The 18,578-nt window shown below is 60.2% G+C and overlaps 1 protein-coding gene across 9 annotated transcripts in view; it reads right to left on the bottom strand.

The window, feature by feature from the left end:
* Positions 1–18,578, bottom strand: part of LOC138822741 (IQ motif and SEC7 domain-containing protein 1) — a 220,784-nt gene that overhangs the window by 36,663 nt on the left and 165,543 nt on the right. The window contains exon 1 of one of the 9 annotated variants that reach the window (XM_070015665.1): positions 11,764–11,909. The exons of 7 other annotated variants lie outside the window; for them this stretch is intronic. In XM_070015665.1, coding sequence (XP_069871766.1) covers positions 11,764–11,828 — 65 coding nt within the window. In that variant the 5' untranslated portion in view covers positions 11,829–11,909. Of the gene's footprint in view, positions 1–11,763; positions 11,910–18,578 lie in introns of those variants that run through there. One more of the 9 variants, XM_070015669.1, reaches the window with a different exon arrangement.

The following is an 18,578-nucleotide window of genomic DNA, read 5'->3' as shown; positions in this document are numbered from 1 at the left end:
TCAGCTCTGTTCCCAGGGAGTGTGCTTCTCGCTGGGCTCGGGAAGAGAGGACTGGAGCAGCTGCTTGTGAAACCTAGAACACTCGACTGCGGGGCCCGAGCGGCTCCAGGTAGCACCATACCCATCATGGACTCTGCTGAGTCCTTGTCCTCGACAAGAGCCCCCACGGGCTGTGATTAGAGACTCCCGTGGCCAAAAATCCAAGGTCTCCTTCCCTCACTGACCCACTCACGGCTGGAGCAGTACAACATGGCACGGTGGCATCTACCAGTGGGGCCTGGGCTGGGGTCAAGTCCCATCATCCGGCTCCCCGGAGTGGGAAAGGAGGTGGATCAGGTCCCAGGGGCCTTGGCTTGGGGAGAGGACCTTCCAACAGGCAGGCAGAGGTGACCGTGTGGGCATTACACTGCACAGGGCGAGCTCCTCCCCTCCCCCTTCCCAGGCCTCAGGGGCCCCTCCAGCCTGGCCCAGCCCCACAGGGCTGTTCCTGTAGGGTCCTCCCTGCTCCTCCCCAGCGCCTCGGCCAGGCCCAGCTGGGCCAAAGCCCCTCCGTGGCGCCTCACTCTCCTCCCTAGCAGGCTAGGGTTCAGGTGGGCCCAGCTCAGGAGCCTGCCACCAGGGTGAGGGGAAAGGGGACACTTGCACCCCATGCTTGGTCGCGGGGGGCAGCTTCAGCCCCTCTAGCCTCATGGCCACAGGCTCGTTGGGTGGCTGTGTGAACACCCTGGGGCCGGCTTGTGCAGCCTCCTCGCCCCTCTGGCCTGCCTGGGGTGTGGTGCTGGCCAGCCTCCGCTGCCCGACACCTCCAGGCCGGAGGCTGGCCCAGCTCAGGCCCAGCTCGGCCGAGCAGGAGCTCAACTCCCCAACTTCCCGCACTCAGACTCCAGAGGTGGCTTTTATATATGGAGAAAAATATAGGACTGAAAACAATGGGCTTCTCAGAGCGGCAGCTATTTTTAGAGCTTCGCTTACTGAGCCAGCACTCAGCATTTCCCGATGGTCAGCTGCTGCCAGCGTGACGGGCGGGGGGCGGCGGGAGAACTTGGGGGCCGAGGCCTTCTGGAACCATTGGTGTAGAAGAGGATGATGCCGTGCGGGGTGCCCGAGGCTGAGAGGCACCGTGACGGCCAACCGAGGGGCCTGTGTGGCTTCTGCCCTCCTGCCCTCTGGTATGTTCCTCTTGGCGGGGGAGTTGAGGCTGGAACCCCAACCCCATTCCCCCGCTCCCCCAGAAGGAAGAAAGGTCTGTGTCCCAGGCGCCCGGCCCCAGGCCACGCAGCCAGGCCCTTGTCCTGTCCAGTCAACACATTTTCCTGGCACGGGAGGAGGGGCCCTCCCTGCAGGCCACCGGTGTTCACATCCATGAGGAGGGCTTTGGAGTCAGGTGAGGCAGCAAGAACCCGATCCTGCCCCTAGCTGCCTGTCACTGGAGGAGCAGGAGGTCTTGCTATGCTCCAGCTGGGCACGCAGCTCTGGGGGCCAGACAAGATGGCATTTTAGTGTCTGGGCAGATACCCTGGGAGGCTGGCCCCATGTACCCCATAAGCATGGCGCCAAGGGAAAGAGGCGCCCCGAAGAGAAAGGAACGCATGTTTGGGCCTGCAGGTGCCGCCTCCGGCCGCCACCGCCGGGCGCAGAGGGCTGCAGTGTGCTTCCTTCTGCGCTGCCCATCCATGCCCGTGAGACACGGCTGGGAAGGCAGGGCTGTCCACGTCCTTCCCAAGGTGACCCCCGCACCCAGCAGGCTGGACACAAACAGGTGCCACTGAATCAAAGACGCTGGCAACGATGAACCTGGACACAAAAGCCGAGGTCTGAGCCACCCTTCTCACCCTCCTTTCACATTTCTGCTGCCTGCTTTTGGGAGCACCGGATCTACAGAAGGAGACACAGGGGCCACGCTCGGGGCCACGCAGAGACCCCGCCCTGCGATACACTCCTCCGCTCTGTGCTGTTCTGTGGCTGCCAGCTCCTCCAACACAAAGACGCAAGCCTGAGGCTCCCAGAACCCCACCACTCAGGCCTTTAGAAACTGAGGAACGATGGGGGGCCCAAAGGCAGCCCATCCCCTGGGGCCATGGGCTTGTTCCAAGGACACCTTCTGCCTGCTGTCCGCCTCCCAGTCCTGAGAGGCCCACCAGGCTCGGCGGGGCCCCGGCGGGCCTGAGACAGGAGGTCGGAGTAGAGCTCTCCACAGGCTGGCAAGCACAGCCAGCAACACAGGCTGCAAGCCAGCTGGCAGAGAGGCTGGAGGCTCCGGGTGGGGGCTGACACAAACGCCCCGCCAGTGAGCCCAGCCCAGGCTGTCTGGTGAGGTGCCACGCCTGTCAGTCCTTCAGAAGGCCCCGGCTGCCTGGGGAACAGCCCCACAGCCTGGGGACCCCACCGCCAGACAGGGCAGCAGGCCTCACTCACAGGGAAGCAAGCTAGCCTCTAGCAACCAAAGCCACAGTGGCAGCCTCTGCTGTGACGCCGGACACAGCCCTCTCTTCTCCCAGCGCCACCTTGGGCAGGGTGGGCCAGGAGCCTCGCGGCCGTCGGGATGATGGACTCCACACGTGGACGGGCGGCCTGGCCTGGCCCAGGGAGGTCTGCACGGCATGCTACGTGACCAGAATAAAACTCGAATGAGTCAGCATGGTAGCGAGGCCTGAACCAGGAGGCTGAGGAAGGAGGGTCTATAGTTTCAGGCCAGCCTGGGCTATCCCAAGACCCTGCTTGCAACAGATAATACAAAAACAGGAATAAATTACCAACATCTCAACATCCAGAGGTTAAATGGAAAATCTGGGATTCTAGCTTTTCTAGAGGGGGGATGTGAGTGTGGGCACGGCGGGGCCGGCGTCACACACCGGCCGCGGTCACTGCCCCCATCACCTGCCCACCATGGCCTGCCTCTGCGCATCACCTTCCCGCCTGGCCTCTGTGGGCATCGCGAGCAAGACGGTCAATTTCCAAGAACCTGATCAAAACACCACGTCCCAAGAGACAGGACTTAAGAAGTGGAGGTGTCTGCGGGGCTGTGGGAAGCTCAGGCTTCCTCACAGTTGGATCCTCGGTTTGATCCGTATGACACGCAACCAAAACAGGCTCATCCCTTGGACCATATCCACTACCGCGGACTGTGAGTGCCACACCTCACGCCAGCATCTGCAGGGCCAGGATACGATTTAAAAGCCCTTGGAGAGCTGCTGTTTATTCCAAGCTAGACTCTCAGGGGGAGCATGGGGGTGAAGCCCAAGCCAAGGCCAGCCTGTGTGGGGAAAGATGGCTCCAGAGGCACCAGGAGGCGGACGGGGGAAGCACGGGTACCCACTCGAGTGTCCCCACTTCCAGGCTGAGGACAGGGCAGGTGACCTGACCTCTCCGGGCTCCACAGTCTCATCAGACACTGGCTGCTGTCCCACCCCCTCACCCACTGGTGCTGTGGAGTCCAGCAAAGACACGCCTGCCGCTGGACAGCAATGGGAGGAGTGCAGTCCAGAGCTCCATGGGGTGGGGGGGGAGAGACAACAAGAAGAGCCGCAGCCGGGCACGCCCCCCCCCTGCCCGTCCCCAGGCTCTCTCCTTCCACTCTGCCTGCAGAGTCTAGAGACCAAAGTTGACACATCTGCTCCCAGCCAAACCTCGCCCAGGATGGCTTGGCCTCTTCCCCTCTTCCTTTCTTGCTTTCACTCACCATTTCCTGGAGCCCATCCTCCACCCCACCCCGGCTGGCTAAGCAGGGCAGCTCTTGTTGGCTTTGACTGCACAAAGATGACCAGAGCTTCCGACCCCAGGGCTCCCTCAGAAAGACTTTTCAGAATACACACACATACACACACACACAGCCAAAAATGCTCCCAGCGAAGCCAAATTAAATACAGAGGCCTCTAGTTATTTCCATACGCACAAAATGGGCTTGCATAAAGCAGCTCTCTGTGGCAGGCTCTGGCAGACAGGGCCGGCCGGGCCCCTGGGACTCCCCGGGAGGCAGGCGGGAGGCGCGGGCTGGGGAGACGGCCCTGGGGAGTGTGGGCATTGGTGGGGAGAAACAAGCCTGCCGCACAGCCTGGCTGCCACACGGCCCAGCCTACAGGCCAGGGGTGCGGTGCCCAGCCCAGGACAATCGGCCTTTTCAAAGCACACAGCCGTACTGAACAGGAAGAACTGAGCGCCCACCCCTGCTTCGATACACGAAGCCCCCACTCTACACCCCAACCTGGGCAGTCTGTGCGTGGCAATCAGAGGCCCCACAGTGTCACACTATGACCCCCAGCATCCAGTGTCCACACAGTCACTCTGGGTGTAGCCTACGGAGAACTTCTAAGGTTGTGCTAGACCATCTTTTTGATGTAGAGGAAGGAACAGAGGCAGACAGGTGTCAGAAGGCCTGGGAAGCAACTGCATCTGAGGTGCAGGCCACACTCCTGGCCTGTCACGCACGCCCCCCACCCTGTCTGCCCACGAGGCTCCTACGCATCAGCAGTTACCAGCGCCCATCTGCCTGCGCGGTCACACACAGCAGGGGCCTGAGGCACACAAAGGCTCGGGCAGGCGGTGCTGCCCCAGCTTCCCACAGCTCCCACGCTGCGCCCAGGGCCCCGGCGTCCTATGTGATGGGCCTCTCCATGCCTCAGCCTCCCAGTCATAAAGTGGAAGCAGCAGCTACCTCACAGGATGGCCTGAAGGGCCTACAGGTCAACACCACACAGATTCCCAGCCTTGAGCGGTGCGGTCACCACGTCCGGGTCACGTGGGACAAGGAGCCACAGGGGGCTGTGGGTGGGGAGCTTGCTAGTGGGAAAGGGCCTTGGGGAGCATGCTGGCCTCCGTGGGAAGCGCCAGGACGCCCAGCCCAGCAGCAGCACTGGGGCTGAGGAGGGGGTGACCAGCGGTGCTCAGGCTGGGCCCAGGCAGAACTAGGGTGACCTCTGCTTGCTTCTGATGAAACTCGGTTGAGGGCCCCGTGCGCTGAACCTTGTTGGCACCAGGCAGGAACACACTGCACACAGGGTCCAAGCCCAGCGCCACGGGAGGCCAGGAGGGCGGCAGCAGAGCTCGGAGGGAGGTACAAGGCCTCCTGCGAGACCCGGACTGGAGGTGCTGTGAGGATCCAAAGCTGAGGTGATGTGGAAACTGGGGGGGAAGGGGGACAGGGGCTGGCCCCACTGCCAAAGCCACCCACAGCCCAACCAAGGGGAAGGTGGCCGGTACCACGATAACTAGCACCTGGCAGGGGAGGGGTAAGGGGGGCAGGCTGGCCCAGGGGACCCTGACCTGACAGGGGACTGGGAACCCACCTCCAAGGCCTCCACAGTCCTGCTCGCCAGTAGCGAGTTCCAGGCCTGGCTTCCCCGGTGGGTCACACACCACTCAGGCTGCGAGCAGCGCAAGCCTAGGGCTCCTGGAGTCCAGCTAATGCAGGCTGTTCATGGCGTGCTGCAGCGTCAGTGACAGGCAGAATGATGCTGGTGGGATGGGGCCTTGACAAAAACCAAAGATAAGCCGGGCGCCGGCGGCTCACACCTGTCATCCTAGCTGCTCAGGAGGCTGAGATCTGAGGATCGCCCGGGCAGGAAAGTCTGTGAAACTCTTAGCTCCAATAAACCACCAGAAAACCGGAAGTGGCGCTGTGGCTCAAGTGGTAGAGCACTAGCCTTGAGCTGAAGAGCTGAGGGGCAGCGCCGAGGCCAGAGTTCAAGCGCCACGACCAACAGAAAAAAAAAAAAAAGAAAACCAAAGATAACGTGGGGGCCAGGAGGCCACTATATCATCTGCTCTACCTCTGCATGTGCTTGAAAATTTCTATCACAAAAAATTTAGAGAAAACAGAGCTACAGCTTGCTCTCCACACACCAAGGTCCACTATCTTCGGGGAACACCCCACTATATTCACTAAGTGGGAAAAACCAAAGTAGTCCAAGTCCTGCACATCACACACTCGGGTCCTGGATGGCTGGTAAAGCATGTTGCTGTACTAGCCTGAGCCACGTCACACACGCGCACGCATACCTGCACAGGCTGATGCCCTCTTGGAGGTGGGGGAGGGGGTCACAGCAGCAGGAGGTGGGACCAGCAGCCCCAGGCACAGCGCCACCCACTGCCCCCAGCCTCTTGGGGCTCCCATCCCACAGGACCTCCTCTCTTCCTCCCCCCAGCATTCCACAAAGCTCCAGTCCTTCACATGCATTTTCTAGCCTCAGTTCACCCTGTCTGTAAGATGCTTCCCAGGGCTCTTGGGAGATTCCAATAAGGTAACCGTGTCACACTCAAAGGTCACCCGAGTGCTACCTACTACAGTATTTATTCTGTAGCCTATTCCCACCCTAGTCTCAAACCTGAGCCAACTTCAGGCCTACTGAAAACAGCTATGTTGCTCCAACCCTTCAAAACCCACGTCGCGTCCCCTCCTGCTGGCATGTGCTGGCACCTGTTATGTGAGATATCTTGTCGCCCTCCTTCTGCAGTCCCCCTCTGACAGATAAGACAGTGGCTTGTGGAGGGGACCTTCCACATCCCAGCCACACATCCAGAAAGGGGTGGACCTGGGACCAGGGCTCTCCGGCCCTGCCTGTCCCCTCCCATCCACTGCAACTGCAGCTGTCCTCCCTGGCAACAAGGCTGTCTGGAGAATTGGTAGAGCAACAGACCCAGGGACCCCAGGCTGTGACGGAGGTCAGGTCCTGAGCTCTGAGCCGGGTTAGGAGCCAGCAGTAGCACATCCTGGGCAGCAGGAGCTCAGCACAGCCACAACTCAAGAGTCCTAGATTCCGCTGCACCGCTCCCCGGCGTGGGGCACCGGTCCCTGTGTGGGGCTGGGCACTGCGCTCTCCGCCCCCAGCCCCACGGGGCTCCTCACACACCTGGGTCTTCCTCCTGGGCCCCAAAGCCCTTGCTGTGCCACTTTTTGATGCCCAGCAGAGTGACGGCTTCTCTGTGGGTTGTTTGGACGGTGGTGGCGTGGCACACTCAAGTCTGCGGTCCGTCAGGTGGCTCCCACACACTGGCCCAGCACTTCATGTGGATTAGTGCCTGGGACTCTCCCCAACTCCAATGAGTACCTATGACAAACAGGGAAACGGAGGCACGGGAAGCCTAAGAGAAGGCCCAGACCCCCAAGTCGATGAGGAACAGGGTTTGGAGCTGCATGTGTAAACCTGCTATAGCACCTGAAAGTAGTCCATGCTTAGCCTCATCCAAACAAGGGTTACTGCTTTGTTTTCAGACAAGGGCATTTCTCTTTGTGCCCTATGGGAGAAGCTCTTGTTTTGAAAGTAGCTGGCCTGAGTACAGAATCTGTCTTTTAACCACGGGAGTCTACATCCTCTCTCTGCCTACTTGTGCAGATGTGGACAGCCAGAACTACCAACAGTCAGGGCCAGCTCTGGCCAGGCTTTGTGGAAAGCCTCCTCTTAAGGGAGGTGTGACTTTCCAAGCTTACGAATAACTATGGAAAACCAGAATAAATAAGAACAATTATAACTAACCTCTACTCAGTGCTTACTGTGCTTTTTAAAGACATCATTTACACAAGTCAGGCAGTAATGCATTTGATGCTAACACTACCTAGCCGTCCAGCCAGAGACAAAAGCAAACACTTGGCTTCTATGTTTAAAGCAGGCCCTGGAGAGAATGAGGCAGACTCCAACCCGCCTAGGCCCTTCCATGGGTGAGCGTGAGGCGGCCCTGCCCTGATGAGGACTCTCCCACACTTCCTAGTTTAGTAAGATCCTCTTTCCTCCCATGGGAGCAAGTCTAGGCCCCACACCCATTTGTCTGTAATGACATCACAGGCCTTGGGTTTCCACGCGAGGCTTGTCCTCTAAGCCAGTCAAGGGGTGGCTAGCTTCTGCCCTCAAGTCCCTCCTCACACAGAGCCTGAGCTGCAAACAGAAAGGAAGTATGCTACCCACAATGCCCCAAGAGCTTGGGGCCGAGGACAGGTGCCAGAGTCCCTGCAACTCTTGGGGTCTGGGGAAGGAGACCAGACACCAGGAGAGCCGGCACGGGGGGGGGGGGGGGTAAACACGCGAGCATTCTGGCCTCAGGATAACAGGCCCATTCACGATGGTGACATATTCTGCCAAAGATGATCTGACACAGAGGAAGCAGAGGCTGGCGGTGAGCAAAGAGCCTGCGGCCGGGCAGCGGGAGCGTGGATCCCAGCTCCAGATCCTCCTGTTGGGGACCCTGGGCACTTCCCACCCACCATGAAACCTAGGGAGCACACAGCCCGTCCTCATGAACTGCCTTGAGAACACAGCCATTCACACAGGTGTCGGTCAGGGGCAGCCGAGCTGTTATTACCATTATTACCATTACCATTACCACTACGATTATGCTAACCTTTGAGTAGAGAGGAAAAAACAAACACAGTCGCTGCTTCCTATCTCTCTACAAGTGGGGTTCCACCTGGGCCTGAAGTTCAAACTGAAGTTCAAGCAGGAAGCCGCAGTCCAAAGAAATAAAATGGAAGAAATGGTTCCTTCCAGGAAGGGGCAGAAAAGCCACAGCCATGTACAAACAAGGTCGAAAAAACACTCAAGCGGGACCGAGAGGACTCAGGACAGAGCTCCCTTGTGCATGCTGTAAATCAACCCTCAGCTCCAGGAACCAGCCAAAAGCAAACCAGGAGGCACCGGGGAGCCGCTTAGCACAGCGGATCTGTCACCAAAGGGAAAAAGGTGACAACAGCTACCACTCAGTGCCCAGCCGAGCTGCACAGCACCTCCGGGCTCCTTCTGGCTCCATTTCAAAGATGAAAAAACAAAGGCTCAGAGGGAGCTATTCATCAGCTGGGAGAGGCGGGGCCAGGGGTCAGTGTGGCCCCAAGCCTAGACTCTAGTGACGGTACAGTTTCACAATACTAAGCTTTGGCTCTCATGCTAGCCCAGGGCCTGCACAAAGTAGGTGTGCTCGGCAAGTGTTTATGGTGTGAGCAGAGGAAATGCAAGTCTGGGTGCCCTGGGACCACTCTCATCTCCCCAGAAAACCAAGGGCTCCTCTAGGCCCCGAGTTTGGTGAGTGGGTTCTCACCCGCACACGTGACCGGGTACAGTGCTAGGCAGGCGTGGGGCACAGGCCACAGACCCAGGCCTTGGAGGAACACTCCCGCAAGAAGGAAAGAGAGCAGTGGTAGGTCCAGATGGCACTGTGCCATATCTTCCACCATAATTGCCATCAATTTTCTCTCTGCAGCAGCTCACACAGTGGGAAGAGTCAGGTCCTCCAAGGCCACACCAATTAATTCTTCAAGAGCCTCAAGGGCCTTTAAACTCATCATGATTTGCTTTTGAGGATCAATGATAAATCACACTCAACAGCCTTTATCCTCTTCACCAAACACACACTGGCGAGGGGGGGAAGAGGGGGCCTATCTCCAAGGCCTACAGCTGGGGCCCAACCCACTGAAGCTGTGTTGCTGCCCTACCTCTCTGCTTACTGGGCGGATATTCCAAGCAGCATAGGAAGTCAAAGGAAATTTACAAAAGAGGAAGGAAGAAAACGCAGTGGTCGCTGGCAGTCGGGAAAAGCAGAGCGCTGACTGGAACAAAGGCAGCCCGGAGCTGGAGGCCACATGGCTGACCAGCCTGGCAAGACCACCACGTTCTGAGACCCCTCGCCATTCTCTACCACTGACGGGGAAACAGGCCCAAAGGGACGTGGTAACTTGTATAAACTCACAAAACTGAGCTGAGATTTGAAAAACAAAACGTCTGTTTGCCTCCCCCAAGCCCTACTTTCCTGCTGCCCTGAATGAAGGGATTCTCCTGCAAACCACAACCCGCGGGTTCAGAGCTCTTCCTGCAGCCAGATAAAACCTCTCACACACACACCCATGTGCATGCACGCACACAGACACTGAGCTCGCAAAGCCCTTCCAGAAACACCCATCTGCCCAGTCATCACATTATTCAACTGTGCAGTGTTTGAATCGAGGCTGTGTAAATATTAGCACAACTAGTTCATAGTCCGACTTCCTGGGGCAAAAGCTTGAAATCCTGGTGGGGGCCTCCAGAGGTCCACTCTTCCCCACAACAGCCGGGTCCTGTTCCAGGCTCCCCTTGGGAAGTTCTGGTCCAGTCCTGGCCCCTGACTGGCTGAGCAGGGACGAGGGGAGGACCAGGACCAAAGGTCCTGTACTGCCGCCAGGCTCACACTCAGTGCAGCATCAGGGCACAGGACGTCAGCAGCCCACCTGCTGTTCCAGAAGCCTGTGGGTGGTGAGGCTGGCTGGACGCTACCATGGATCCCTTACAGGCTGGGGTCAGGAGCATTTAGGAAGCAGGGGATAGCAGGGTAGAAGGGCTTTAGGTGGGGTAGATGGGGAGCAAGCAGGCTCCTGAAGGTTCTGTGATCCAGGGAGCAGCCAGGCCCACCCCTGACACCGAGGGATGCTAGATTCTGTCCAGCTTTCCAGGCTTCCCACAAAGCCATGTACCAGGGGCTCTTGAGCAACTAAGCCCCACCTACTCTGAGGCTGATGGGTAAACAGCGGCTGAACCTGAGTGGACAGCTGGCGCAGCTGTGACTGGGGCAGTAGCTCAGACCCCGCAGGACTCCCTGCAGCTGAAGACCTACATCAGCTACGTCCCAGGCTGCCAGATGAGACATCTGCAAAGGAGGTACCACAGCCATGCTCCCCAGAACTGGGTCCCGGGGGAGGTCCTGATGGAGGAGAAGAGCCCTCATCCTTTCCAGATCAGAGGAGCGAGTACTACGGCCGGGACCTGCTGGCGGTCGCCAGGCCGACCACACACACACAAGATAAAGGCTGTGTTGAGCTCCCTGCTGCACCACAGGGTCTCTGTACACCCCGCAGTTTTAGTCCTGAGTAGACTTTATGCCCACCTGTTTGCTCTCCTGCAACAGCAGGATGTGGGTACCACACAAACAGAATGCAGACGCAACTTTGCACAGCACAGCTGACGAACTGCACGGGGTGGGAGCATGTGTGGGATATAAACACTGTGACCCCCCTTCCGTCTCAGCCGATGCCCCATCCCAGACAGATGGTCCTGCAGCTGCAGCTCCTCCAGCCTCCACACACATGCCAGGAGCACTTGGGTCCTTGGGAGCCCCCCCCCCAAGAGCCTGAGGCCCAGGGCCCTGGGCTTGGAGTGGGGAGGGGCGGAGCACAGCTGCCGGTAGCCCCCGGAAGGGACTGGACACGGCCAAGTCGGCTTGTCCACCAAGGCCCTCGGCCCCACGCCCTGCTCCCCCAGAGGGGCCTGCAGAGGGGATCCATATTCCCGGCACACACTCGCGCCCTCCCTTCCCCATAAACACGGGCGGCCTGGGCTGGCCTCCTCCCGCACGCCCCCCGCACTCCCCCCTCCCCGCGGGGCTGCTCCCGCACCCCCCCGCCCCCCCCTCCCCGAGGGGCTGCTCCCGCACCCCCCCGCACCCCCCCCCGCACCCCCCTCCTCGCGGGGCTGCTCCCGCACCCCCCTCCCCGCTGGCTGCTCCCGCACCCCCCTCCCCGCGGGGCTGCTCCCGCACCCCCCGCCCCCCTCCCCGCTGGCTGCTCCCGCACCCCCCTCCCCGCTGGCTGCTCCCGCACCCCCCTCCCCGCGGGGCTGCTCCCGCACCCCCCGCCCCCCTCTCCCCAGGACCGCGAAGGAGGCGCCGGCCCCGAGGCCTCCCGGGCCAACTTCCGTGCACTTGCCCGCCGCCGCCGCCGCCGCCGGGAGCTGGGCGCTGGCCTCCCTCGGCCCCCGGCGCCGCACTCCCGCCCGGCCCGCCCCGGCCCGCCCCGGCCCGCCCCGGCCCCGGCCTCACCCGCTGTCCAGCTCCAGCTCCAGCAGGGACTGGGTCCGCTCCGAGTGGCAGTGCAGACACCACATGGCGGCGCGGCGCCCGGGACCCGGGCCGCTCGCCACGCGACCCCTCGCTCGGGCTCTCCGGGCCCGGCGCCCGCACGTTCCCGGCCCTTGGGAGCCCGGAGCCCGAAGCCCGGGACGGCCGCGCCCGCCCCGCCGCCGCCGCCCGCCTGGCGCAGCGCGAGCCCGGCCGAGGAATGTGGCCCGGAGGGGGCGGGGCCCGGGGGCGGGGCCGGGCCGCCGGAGGGGCGGGGCCGGGGCGGGGCCGCGCAGGCGCCGCCGGGGCGGGCCAGCCCGGCCTCCGGCCCGGCACGTACGCTCGGCTCCCACGGCCAGGGCCTACCAACAAGTGCAAGGGCAAGTTCAGCCGCCCCGCCGCCGCGCAGGCGCACGCGCCCCGGGCCCCGGGCCGCCCTCTCGGCGAGGAGCGCCGCGCGGGGCAGCTGCCGTCCCGGAATCTCACCAGGAGGAAACCGGTCCGTCGGCCCGTTTTCTGGTCCTGGTAGAACACTGGGTGTGGTGGCGGGGCCACGCGATCAAACCCCACCTGCAAGGCCCCAGGGTTCCTCTGCTGTGTTACAAGTGCGCAAGCAGGGCTGGGAAGGTGGCCTCGCACGCAGGAGGCCCTGGGTTCGAGTCCTCAGCACCACATAAGAAAAAAGCCGGAAGTGGCGCTGTGGCTCAAGTGGTAGAGCACTAGCCTTGAGCAGAGTTCAGGCCCCACGACCGGACCCCAAAAAACAAAACAAAAACAAGTACAGAAGCCCCAAGTGGTGATGCTGGGGGGAGGGATGGGGGAGGGAGGCAAGGAGGGAGGGGGAGGGGAGCGCCAGCAATGTAAGTAGAACTGAGAGGATCCCCCAGCTCAGCCCTCGACCCACAGAGCCCTGCAGTCTCCATTCCCCAGGAACTCCAGGCCCGGTCTTGGCCACAGAGTCCCTTGCCCAGATTTGAAAAGCACTGAGTTTCTCTGTTAGCCTGTGGAATACACCGTAAGGTCTGTGAATCTGTGAATGCTCTTATTTTCTTGGAGGAGAGAGGGCCAGCAGGGGCGCAGAGAAGGACCATTTCCTGCCCAGTGACAAGATGGGGCAGAATGGTTCCATGTTCCATTTGGGTGAATTACTTCACCTTGTGAAACTCTATTTCCTCAAGGTATGGCTCAGCATTCACTCTATCTAGCTGATTCACCCTGCTATGTAATTTAGCAAGCACTAATGAGCACTTACCTGTCCCTGTCTTCTGAGGCCTCAATTGACAGAGAGAATTTCTAAGTGTCCCCCCCAGTCTGAGAGGCTATGACAGGGGGAGAAAGACCCTGTAGTTCCAGTGATGAGTTGGGCTTTGAGGGATGAATAGGAGCTTATGTAAAAGAGGGACTGAAGGATACCAAAAAAAAACAAGCCATAGAAATAAATGGTTAGTTCTGCTGTGGTGTCCTGCGTTGTATGTTTTGGCCAATTTTATATGCAACAACTCAGTCATGCCCTCATCCCTGTTTTCCAAGAGTTTTCAGTCTTTCTAGAGCCCTCTACTGTCCTTAGCCAGCTATGTGCCATGGTCCTCGGTAGCCCATCAGGGTGAAGTCTGGTTCCTCCCTGAAGCTGGCCTCAAGGTAGGTGTGGCCTGGCCTGGCTTTGGGCCACGTCTCCAGCTCTGATCTCTACTCACACTTCCTCCCTGACTGCCACTCTGTGCCACACCACCCCACGCCACACAGTGCCGCGCAGTGCCACTTCATCCCGCACTGTGCCATGACATGCCGAACCACACCACACCACGCAGGACTTCAAGCAGTGTGAAGCTTCTTTTTTTTTTTTTTTTTGGGTCCGGTCGTGGGGCCTGAACTCAGGGCCTGGGCACTGTCCCTCAGCTCTTCAGCTCAAGGTTAGCACTCTACCACTTGAGCCACATGGCCACTTCCGGCTTTTTTCTTTTTGCTTTATGTGGTGCTGAGGAATCGAACCCAGGGCCTTAGGCATGCAAGGCCAGTGCTCTACCACTAAGCCACCTTCCCAGCCCAGTGTGAAGCTTCTTAAGACCCAAGTCTTCCTCGGTCCGCAGACTCCCTGCTGTTCCAGTGCACAGCCGAGACTTGGAGGGAGGTTCAGGTTCAAGTCCATCTTTTGCCAGGAAGCTACCATACAGATCCCTAGTCCGAGTCAGAAACTCCCTGCACGCTCGTGGTGGCTGCCTGTGTCCTCCCCATTCCAATGGGCTGGGTTATTGTGCTGGGCAGAGCTGGGCCTGGGTCCTACCCAGCAGCGCTGAGACCAGTGGGCCTGGTCCGCCCTGGTGCCCGGCCTTTGGCTGAGAGCCAGACATGGCCCTGTGCCTGCCACCATCTTTGTTTTGCTGTTTCACTGGAAAGGAAGCACCACGTTTGCGTGTGTATTACCAATGGCTGCTTCTGCGCCACAGTGGTGGGGGCGCAGAGCAGTGTCAGTGTCAGGTCCCAGAGACCAGGGTGTGTGACGCCCCCTAGGGGAAATCTCCACCCCTGCAGCCAGACCCCCCAGGGCCCTCAGCGCAGAATGCAGTGATTCAATTGGGCACCAAGTGGCCAGGGGAGAGAGGCACTGAGGAGGGGCAGGGGAAGACTCCTCCAACACTGCGTGTGGGTGCCCGCGGAGCCCTCCCCCCGGGGGAAGTCTGTTTGAAACAGCAGGACAGAGCAGGAAACACACACTGGTGCTGGGAGCCAGGTGCTCAGCCCAGGAGTCCCGGGCAGAACACTCAGCACGGCTGCGAAAGGCAGAGCAAAACATGGGCCCGTGCTCACACACTCCTCGGCTGTTCAGGAGGCTCGCACCACCCCGGTGCGGGCAGCCAGGGCCTGAACTACAGGCAGGTGCTGTGTGTGCCCTCCCGGCCCCACCCTCAGCCCCTCACAGACACCTGACGAGGCATATGAGCAAGTCCCAGGGACTGGCTCAGGACAGGACATGGGTCCAGACGGCCGCTAGGCCTGAAGGCAGGGGCAGAGCTCTACACAATCGGCTGCATTATAAAAGCCAGTGCAAGCGCGGTGAGGGGCTCTCCGGCAGACAGCTGTCACCTGGCCGCTCTCAGGCAGGGCTGCAGGGCTGAGGACAGGAGGGGGGAGGAGGGAGGCAAGTGATGGGGTCTGTGTGCTGGCTCTTCCCTGAAGCCGCCCCTCTACACACTTCCAGGGTGGCGTCCCCGGCCCCGCCCCTGCCCACATCAGCCCCCACCAGTGGCCAGAGGGCGCCACAGCAACGCTGGGCAGGGAGGGGGACTTTGGCCAGCTGGTCGGGTTTTCTGACTCCCTCCTCTCCAGCGGGAGCTGTCACGCCATACCCAGCCTGCAGGAGGCACTCAGCACAGCGATGGAACTTAATCCTTAACAACCCTCCACTTCCCGGTAAACTGAGACACAGGCCACACACCAAGCACCCAGCCCCTCAGAAATCTGAGCCACCAAACCGTGAACTTAATTAACCATGATGCTAGTGACCCCATGAACTTAATTAACCATGAGGGTAGACTCCCCCGCCCATGTTCCTCGGCACAGGCCCCGAACTAAGCACTGTATAAGCATCATCTCATTGAAGGTGCCCATGCTCTGGAGGGTGGGGAAAGATGCTGTCCTCATGCAGGGGTGGGTGCAGCTCACGAGGCTGAAGGGCTTAAGCACAAGCAGTTAGCTGCCTGAAGAACTGAACCTGGGGCTGCCACGTCCCATGCCAGGCTTACCCCTCCCTCCAGACGGCGCTGAGCAGGCCGGGCGGGGCAGCAAGCCACGCCCCTCCACCAGCCCAGCACCCGCTCAAGCTCCCCTCCCCCTCCCCCTTCTCACACCCCTCTGTGCACCACTGAGTCTAGAAAAGTGAGGAGAGCACCAACCCTAAACCTGTGTGCCTGGAGGCTAGGGCTCGGCCTCAGCTGGAGGCTTTCTAAACAAGGGACTGGCCATCAGAGGCAACAGGGTCACAGGTGTTTTGTTTCCTCCTGACTTTGCTCAGTGGGGTCTGTCAGCATGGCAGAGTGGATGGAGAGGTTTGAAGGTCAGCTGGGCGCCCGTGGCTCACGCCTGTCATCCTAGCTACTCAGGAGATCTGAGGATCACAGTTCAAAGCCAACCCAGGCAGGAAAGGCCATGAGACTCTAATCTCCAATAAACCACCAGAAAACCGAAAGTGGCACTGTGGCTCAAGTGGTAGAGCGCTCGCCTTGGGCTGAAGAGCTCAGGGACAGCTCCCAGGCCCAGAGTTCGAGCCCCATGACTGTCAAAAGCAACAACAAAAAAAGAAGTTGAGAGGCCTAGAAACGGGAAGCTTCAAGGGCTGCTGTCCTGTGGCATTACCAACCCAGGGAGCACCCTGAGCATGCTCCAGTGCTAAGTAGCCTTTAGGGAACTGCCTAGATACCAAGCTCACAGCCAAGAACCGGCACCGCGCAGTGCCAGGCCCAGGCCTGCGGCCTCCGAGGTAATGAACAGAAGCGTTATTTACAACACCCACTGGGGAGGCCTGCTTTGCCCATAATGGAAGCTATCATGAGCCCCTGCGATGCCAGCTACACTTAAGTCGGTTAACATCCATTCTGCCATCTTCTTGTTATTGATTTAAACACCACCTCTGCTGCAAACCTGGCTCTGGGCCTGGATGGGGCGGGGGGGGGGGGGAAATGGAGGCAGCGCCCCGACTCTGGGCCTGGGGGGGCAGAGGAGTGGAGGCAGCACCCCAACTTTGGGCCTGGGGGGGCAGGGGAGTGGGGGCAGTGCCCGACTCTGGGCCACCCCTTGCACAAGCTCCCAGAATCCTCACAGCAATTCTACCACTGGGGGCTGGTTTTCCTGCCCGAGGGCAGGTAACTTGCCCTCATGTGCAAGGATGGGTGCAGCCAGAAGCTCTTCTCTGCGCCTCACCGGCGGTTTCTCGAGCGCGGTCCAGAGGACTGCGGCACCCTGGCTGGCGATGGTCAGAGTCAAGTCTGCTCCCCTGGGGTGACCCGGTGCTGCCCGTGTGAGCTGGTCCCTGTGCTGTCGGGCTACCTGGCAGAGCCCAGGGAAGGGGGGTCCCGACAGGGCAGAGGGTGCCCTGCTCAGGATCTAGGTGAGACCCGTGGGAGAAGGGCCGTCCAGGCGGGAGGGCGGGAAGCTGCCGGGAGGCGGGTGTGCTGGGGAGTTTCCCAGGCTGTTCCCATGTTTGTCTCAGACAGACTTTACAGCTATGCCATAGAGGCTCAGCCATCCTCAGCCCGGAGGGAATGAAAAGAAGTCAACAAAACCACAGGCTGCAGAGGCGACTGCTGTCTGTGGCAGGCGGCTGCGCAGACGCCAGCTCCGCCTTGGGTATGTCAGTAAGCCCCGGTAAAATGGAGGGGTGCTCTTCACACCGGCAGGGAAGAGGCGGTGGGAGAGCAGCAGGGCTGGGGTGGAGAGAGGGCCGGACTGGATCAGCGCAAGGACTGGCTCCAAAGCCACGAGGCCCGGCCTCGCGAAACAAAGAGAGGAAAGAGCAGAGCACACACTCAGATGTAAACCAGCTGTGGATGTGGGCTGCAGGGGCAGGGGCAGGGGACAGTGGGGGGCGTGGTGCCCGTGTATGCCCTTTGCAAGGTGATGATGTGCTGTGCTGCATAATAAAGGAATGTAACGGGAAGACGCGTCCGCCCTGGCCACATGGATCTGGAAGGGAGAAGGCTCACCGGGAGGGACGGCCCCGTTCCCGCCACGTGCCATCATCGAGTGTGGAGCGGGCCACCTGGAAACCTTTCACACCCCACCTCTGACCTGGTCTTCACATCCGAAACACTGCCTGTAAATGGCGGACATCTGAGAACACTCGGTGCAGTAAGAAACACAATCAGGCCAAATGCGGTCGCTTACATGGTGAACACCAGCTACTTGGGATGTAGAGATCGAAAAGATCACAATTCGAGGCCACCTGGGCAAACAGCAGACAAGCTGAGCCTGGAGGTACAAGCCTATAAACTCAGCAACGCAGGAAGCAACAGTTAGGAGGATCATGGTCCAAGGCTGATTTGGGCAAAAAGTGCAAGGCCCTTTCTGAAAAACAACTAACAGTAAGGCTGAGGGCGTGGCTCAAGCGGTAGAACATCTGCCTAGCAAGCTCAAGGTCCTGAGTTCAAACCCCAGTACCAGAAAGAGTGAGAGTGAGAGGATGAACGTCGGGAATGCGTAGTGACTCGGTCTACCTGAAGCAGAAGCCAGGCTTCCTCTTCACTCCCTGGAAACAGCCTAGCTGCTGCCCTCTCTCAGGCCAGGAGCAAACTGAGGCCCAGAGGCTACGACTTGCCTCAAGACCACGGAGCCGGAATCCACAGAAGAGCATGCACGCGGCCGAGCACCGCAGGCCTCGTGCCGGCCCCTGCGGGGAGGCCCGGCCAGCACCTCCTCACCACACAACTCACAGCAGCACTGGGCTCTCCTGCGACTTCCAGGAACGACAGTGATGTGTGCATTTAGTAGCAGTGCGGGGAGGTCATGTATAATTACAAGCACACAATAACGTGTTCCCCACAGCCGGGCCTGTGCCTGCACTGCAATTACGAGCCTGGTTAAGGGTGATTTGCATTTGCACGTCCCCTCCACCACCCTGCCCCACGCTCCGTGCCATTCCTTGCCCTTGTCCTGGGCATTCAGTTTGCCCGGCCTGCCCACACGGACAGGGACACCACTGACAACTGTGACCACCAGGGCCATCCCGCAGACCCACTCTTGGATAGGCCGAGGTGGAGCAGCCCTTTGGAGAATTCCCCTTGCTCTGGGGGCTGGCTCTCGGCACG

Source organism: Dipodomys merriami, unplaced genomic scaffold, assembly GCF_024711535.1.
Source record: "Dipodomys merriami isolate MVZ:Mamm:240054 unplaced genomic scaffold, mDipMer1.0.p SCAF_114, whole genome shotgun sequence".
Taxonomy (NCBI): Eukaryota; Metazoa; Chordata; class Mammalia; order Rodentia; family Heteromyidae; genus Dipodomys; species Dipodomys merriami.
This window is presented reverse-complemented; position numbering and strand designations above follow the sequence as displayed.